This window comes from Meleagris gallopavo, chromosome 12 (assembly GCF_000146605.3).
Source record: "Meleagris gallopavo isolate NT-WF06-2002-E0010 breed Aviagen turkey brand Nicholas breeding stock chromosome 12, Turkey_5.1, whole genome shotgun sequence".
Taxonomy (NCBI): domain Eukaryota; kingdom Metazoa; phylum Chordata; class Aves; order Galliformes; family Phasianidae; genus Meleagris; species Meleagris gallopavo.
In genome coordinates this window covers 11,461,608-11,468,775 of record NC_015022.2, presented here as the reverse complement: position 1 = coordinate 11,468,775, position 7,168 = coordinate 11,461,608, and the positions used below count along the sequence as shown (strand labels likewise).

General features: G+C 38.6%; 1 protein-coding gene across 1 annotated transcript; it reads right to left on the bottom strand.

Moving 5' to 3' along the window:
- Nucleotides 1-958: 958 nt before the first annotated feature.
- On the bottom strand, nt 959-7,163 carry MESD (mesoderm development LRP chaperone). Its single transcript, XM_031555324.1, is given in 4 exon segments — nt 959-3,722; nt 3,725-3,960; nt 4,636-4,868; nt 7,080-7,163. Coding segments are annotated over 4 exon segments (591 nt in total). The 3' UTR covers nt 959-3,684.
- Between the last annotated feature and the right edge of the window lie 5 nt (nt 7,164-7,168).

Sequence of the window (7,168 nt, the reverse complement as noted above, 5' to 3'; positions counted from 1 at the left end):
AGAAACATCATAGCATGAATGAAACAGGGACTTGTAAAAGCAGAGGCAGCTCCATGGCTCTCTGCGTTGCTATAAACATGCCATGCAATCAAGGAAAACTCTGAAAAAGGTAAACACTCCCTGAATAAAAATAAAAAATAAAAAAAAGGAAACAAGCCAGAGAAAGAGTAGAAATACTTCCCAAGCCTTATTACAAAGCCCAAGATAACAGTGGCCAAATATCAAAGAGAAATAGGCTGCTCCTTATCTTCATGGAATGTTATTTTATGATTTCCTTTTTGAAAAAGAATTTTAAAAATTTATTAACAGTGACAGGGACCTTTTTGAAACCAAAGCTGACCTGGCTTCTCAAAGAGAAAAGCTTTGACAGCACAAGTGAAAACCAGAAATCCTGTTGGCTACAGAGCTGCTAAGTGTGTCATAATAGATAACAATGGAATTTTAAAAATGTGTCCTTCACTTAAAATGAGAGAACAGTGCTGGAGTCAAACTAAAAGAGAATCTTTCCTGCTGGAAAAGATGCAGAAGATGACCATGTAGCAGATAAGATAGAGATAAAAGCTTGCTAAACAGCTATGGTTTCACAGTAATCCTGTGACACTGAAATTTATTACATGTACATCTTAGCGATGTATTAATGACCACAAATGGAATTCTCATCTTTCCAGAAAGAAGCATTTACAATGCTTGAATGTCCTGAATAATAACATTCAGTCTCTGCTGAGGGTGTTTTGTTCCATATTAAAGCACTAGCATTCACTTGTTATACAGGCTAGCTAGGTCTTCCACGTAATGTAAACATCAGCTTGCTTACTCACTTTGCTCCATAAAGTTAGGTCTCCAAGAATAGGGAATGCACTTGTTCTCTTATAGCTAGAAATATAAATTAGAAAAATAAATACATTCAGTAGAACAGATGAGGCATATGGTATACATTAGACTTAGTTTGAAAATGAAATCAGATGCTTATTCCAATATTTTAATCAATAAAATCAAATGGAAAGTTTTCACAAAGTATGACATTTTCTGTAATAACATTGCCAAACTATCTTCTGAGAATGGCAGCTGGGTGAAAACACAAAGATAACCCAGCAAATTTAGTTATGGCACTAGAACAGAGAAATAATTACAGTGGAGTAGAGAAAGAGAGAACTTTAGCTGTCATGAAAGCAGGCTTTTTTCCACATACCTCTGTGTATAGCTTAGATAAGGAGGCAAGAACAAGAAGTTATCATCTCCAACTAAACAAAATTACCTTCAAGAAGCTCAGTTTCAATATGCATATATATGTATACATACATGTACACACACGCATATGTATTGTGTTTGGGTCTCTTCAATCAGTACAACATAACAGTGCTTATAGAAAGCTGCACCAGTCCAAGTGCCGTGGTCCCAAAGACTTTTAGAGGGGAAAAAAAAAGAAAAAAAATCAAATGAGTTATTTTTAATTAAAAAAAAAGGTGGCACAAAACATGACTTCATTTGGCACATGCTAATTACTCAGAAACAAACAAATGGTCAACAGGTGTGCTGAATTTCAGCAAAGCTGCCCCCACCCTACTAACCACAAAGGGAAGAGACCCAGCCTGCTGTAAACATAGTCTTACAACTGACTACAACAAGCACTGATTCTCAGAAGTTGGGCTATAGTCATAGGGCAGTGATCAACCCTCTGCCTTAGCTGTGATTTTCTACTATTTGTATACTATCTTGCATTACTTACTTAGCTCAGTAAAACCTAGTTTGACAAAAAAAAAACAAAAAAACAAAAAAACTCACACACAACCAAAACTCAAGCCAGAAAGAACAGAGCATTTCCACACACGTGATGACAAATTGAATTGTCATCTTTGTACCACAGAGTTGTTGTAAAAAGAAAAAAAAAAGGCAGTAACATTTCACATACGCTCGTCTTCTCAGAAGCAAAATTCTTAAACAAAACAGAGAGGTACCTGAAAGTGTTACAACATGTTAAGTTAGTTACGAACAAGAGACAGACTGCACATCTCTCTGCAGTGCAATATCCAAGTCTAGAGACCTACCTCAACTCCTGTATACTTTTGGATTAACAGTGTAATACAAAACCAATATGTGATTCTCATTTATCCACTCAGAAAACCATTTAGTGAAGTGTGGCAGGAAAGGTTTCTTCAATTCATATGCTATCACTGGAAGTAAGGAAAAATGATTGCCTAGAATTTTAATCAATATCAGTTAGTCCTTATGAGTAACTAAAGAAACCAAAGGCAGGTTAGTTTTCCCTCCCAAACATCTAACTAAGTGCATCATTTTTTAAAATGTTTGACTACTCAGTGAAGCAATAAGTTTAGTGACATCCTTTTATTTTGGAACAAGCACTCAGTAAGTCAGCTTCCCTCTTTTGATAATGAAATATTCCACAAGAGCAACCATTATGGTTCAGTTAGGACCTTTCACCCAAAACACTTTTTTAGCACCTTATAAAAAGAGTGAAAGTAATATTATCTTGGTACTATCGAATGGAGACAGTTAATACTGTGCTCATCCTCTGAAAAATGATGTGGACAACAAATACTGGGCGCATTTAGTCCTAAACAGAAGAGGAAAAGGAAAGGGCAGCTAAGCCATGAGTTTGCCTGAAAACTGCTGGAATTATAATAAAACCTTCCTGACCACACAAAGGCTTTCAAGGAGAAATCAGACTTGCTCCCATACATCAAGGTTCGTATTATTTAAACCACTGCTCATTTACAATCAACCATGGCACGCTCAGGAATTTACGGAAAAAAAAAATAATCTGGTTATTAAACATCAGTAAGAGATATGTCAACCTTGAAGTTTAACTCTGCACTGTAACTAATGTTTTTACAAAGATTCAAGCAAAACAAATTAATTCAAGAGTTAAAGCCGTATCTTCTAACTCACTGTCTAGATAATGGGATACTGTTCTTTGGCAGCTGTAGCAACTTGAATGCCATGAATGTGACTTTTCTTTTCACTCTAACATTGTCCACACTGGCTTTGTAGCTTCCTTACACTCAACTGCATCACGTCTGATGCGTACAGAATCCCTTCTCTGTACTGATTTGGAGTGCATTAGCTGAGTTTCTGCCTAGCTTCTATTATGTATCAAAGCACTTCTGTGGATTTTCAGTGACAAACAGAAGAGTTTTTGTTTACAGAAAATCAGTCTAACCAAACCCATCTTAAACCTGGGCATTTCAAGCACCTTTGTCCACCATAACATTGTTCTTTGCAACTTAAGTTGTTTTGCAAACTGAGAGTGGCAAATTGGCTTCCTGAAGTATCTTTTAGAAAGAAGCTCTGCAACAAGGAGCCAACAACCAAGTTGCATACCCAAGACGAACAGCAGCTACTACAGATTAACATGGTGTATTCCAAGACACTATTCCCTCCTCTCCACCTATGTTCATAACCTCAGACATAGGTCTGTATGTTAACTTTGAACAACAACAAAAGCATAAAGAATTACAAACTAAAGTAGTCAATTGCTGGTATTAAACATTACCGTTTCTGTAACTAAACAAACAGCCAACACTGATAAGTAAACATGTGTATTTCAACAGAGAAGTCTTTAAACCTCAGTAACATCTGCTTCCTTCCTTCTCCTCTATAAAGCCAGAAATTGTAAAGAAAGTTAAGTTTCCCTTCAAGGAACAGCAGAGCACTATTCAGTCTGGTTCATGCATCTGTCATAGATCTTCTCTCTGTTTGGTTGCACGGTTGTCCTCTTGGCTGCTTTTAGATTTCTTCTCTGCATCTTTTTTCTTCTTTGCTTTCTCAGGTTTGGTTTTGTTTCTTCCTTTCTCACTTCCATCTGCTCCTTTGCCTGGATAAACCTGGCCTTCCAGAGTAACATCCGCACACCTTTCTTGACTTATCAGGAAGTCTTTGATCTCCCAGGCATAACCGCCATCACGGAGCATAAAGATTGCACGATTTGAGCCAACAATAAACCTAGAGGAAAGATGCACAATTTTTCTGTTAGTTCTCTGCTTTTCCAGTGCTAAAACATTTTATTTCATTCAGAGCCCCTTCAAGACAGATATCCATCTAAAAGCAAGAAGTTGGTCTCACTGTTTGGGGATGTGGATTAGAACAGTTTACTAGCATGGAAGAATAAAAAGTGTTAAGTTTAGAAATAACCAAATAGGAGAAAGTATGAAGAAAATGCTAGAACTAATTTGATGCTATACAAAATCCACTGATGGGCACAAGACTGCAACATTCCTGTTTCAAAACCATCCATCCTCTCTTGGACAAAAATCTCATTTTTAGCCAGAGGAACAAAAAGCCTTTGTGGTTACAAGTCTTCCAAGTAGGATGTCTTCCATCAACACAAAGGCAAACTACTGCAGCTAAAACTGATAAAAAGCTGAACCATTAGGCAAAAAGAAGCTAGGCTATATGCAAACCACAAATAAGCATTAAAAATATTTATGCACCAAACCAAAATTTTTCTAAAGCGACTTAGAAGAAAAACAAATTGTTATATGAACTGATACAGGAACAAAGAAATAATGGGAGTTGATAGAGCTAGAGAAGAGCACAGGATCAACAGTTGAAAAGACTTCAAGGAAGAAAAAAATAAGAGATCTGAGCAAAACTTTACTCTTGCATACAACAACGTACCTTTGTACATCATAGTTTGCATTGAAGAGACTTCCCTGCCACAAACTAGTAATTTCTTCTGTCTCTTTTTCCGTGGGATTTCCTGACACTGTGACAAACATCATCAAAGTCTTCCCTTTTTTCGTCAGTTTCAGGATACTTTCCGGCTTGCCTGGATCAATTTTTGAGAAATCTATTGGTGCCGGAGGTCTCTTGTGTTCAGGAAGATCCCCCTCCTCAATGTCATCGTCTTTCTGTATTGAAAAGGAGGAGGATGCATTGAAGAAAATTGCTCTTTTCAAAAACTCACCACTGTTTAGGGAATAACTCTGCTTTGATAAGAAGGAAGCACTGAGTAGTTTAAAGACAGAGACCCCCCACATGAAAAGAAACTGTGAACTTTGCCTCAGGATAAGTCACTTATAAGTCCTCTCCTCAAAGCAATGCACATTCTCACTCCACCAGGTAAATTCTCATTTTATCACATACTGAGAAATATTCCATCCTCATGGCTGATTCAATACAAACCCACTAGGTGCTTCATAAAATAGTATCTTTTCCTTCAGTTTCATGGAATTTTATTAAGCATTCAATGTACCTTTAGATACAAAATCTTACACAATTGAATCATAAATGTTCTGAACGTGTATGAGTGAATTATTAACTGTACTTTCTACCAGTCTGGATAGCACAAAACCAACATATTCCACAGCTTTGAAACAGAAAAACAGAAACAATGTTTACAAATATTCCCTATACAATACAGAAATTGACTACAACCTCAACATGATGATATATATTACCTATTTTGACCTTAACTATTCAACTAAACATCCATAAAGAAGTATTACTAAAGTTTCAATTGAAATAAGTGGTCAAAAGATCTGCTACAGGTCACTTCCCTTGATGATCTTGCGCAAATTATCACATTTTTTACTAATCAAGTTAATTACAAAGTAAAAGACAGAAAGAAAAGCGTAACCCTTTGCTTTACAACATCTAGCAGACTAATTCATTTAAATGCTAATGTGAGGCTTCAACAGGAAAGAATAAGGTACAGTAGCAACCTGTTCCTTCTCTCAACCCCATTCTCATACACTTCTCTCACCAATATCTTGGATTTTTATTTTTAAAAGGATCTGCAACATGTCACCCAAACCCATAGCCCACTAAATAACCATAGCTCAGATTCAAGCCTGAGAAACCCTGAACATCAGTAATAATCTGTTTTAAAGGATATGTTGTTTTAATAACAGAGCTGAGAACCGGGTCCAGGGATTCTTCTGTTTCCACCTCCTCTGGATTCAAGGCTGCTGGAGAGCACCCACGAGGGAAATCTCCACATGGCAGAAACCAAGTGCACTTTTCCTATCCTTTCACCTCTCTAACAAAAGCAATGACTGAGTACAGCAAGTGCTGTTAGTTGTGTAAGCTGAAGCTCACTTACTGATCTGTCTTGGAGCAACAAGACTCCAATACTAAAACCCTTTAACACTGGCAAGGCTGCACTGTTCCAACCTGCTGAAAGGGCACTCAGAAACCTGAAGAGATTTTCATAATAACTTTGTTTGCTCCCACTTTGGTGCCATCTAAACAAGCTTTTAAAACACTGAAGATTGCAACGACGTCTCTAACAAAAAATGTTCATACAGAAATGTAGTTTCTGTCCTAATGGCCACAAAAACAGAAAATACTAGGAGTCATCTCAATCTGCTGAAACCAACGAAACTTGACTCTGCACAGATCTGTGCCCTATGCCCCCTCACTCCCGAGCATAATTCCTGCTCTTATTCAAATCCATAACGGCTCCTTTGTTTCTCTCATCCCACCCCTTCAAGCCAATTAAGCCCTTTCTTCTTTATGCTCCATCCACCCCACTCTCAAGTCTTTCCAGTCCCCTGTAGGCATCCCAACAGCTACTGGGGAAATGTCACGCAGCCGACCATCCAGCCACCCAAAGAACTGCTAATTGTTGAGCTCCCACTTCCATTAACTTGTTGCTCACATGGCTGTGCATGCATGTCCTCGGCTGCAATGCTAAGCTGAGCTGCCCAGCCAGCTGCACACAGTACGTCTGTGAGCAATCGTGCAGCACTCTGTGAAGTGAAACAGAGACCTTCTCCAGCTATAGGGAGAAGAGCAGAGCTGCTGGCCACACAGCTGGCACAGAACATGAAGCAGGAGAGCTGGAGGCACCAACCCTTCTGTCCAAGCAACGAACTCACCACCTCAGACAACCTCTCCTTTATGTTACCCTACTATGCCAAACTAAGCTGAATTTGCCCATTACAATCATGTTGTTTGTTTTTTTTTTTAGTCAGCCAGGACTAGATGCTTCTTGCCTGATTAATAAAAGGTGAGCTTTAGCTTTTTAGTTGTTTCCTTTAAACGCTGACTCCATTTTCCAAGAAAACACCTTTCTAAAAGGAGAAACCTGCCCCACTCCACTTTACGGCACAGCTCACCGCCGGCCCGCGCAGCCGCCCCTCCTCCCCACAGCTCCCGCGCACGCAGCTGCTCCTTTCCGGCAAACCCAACCGCGACCTCATGACAC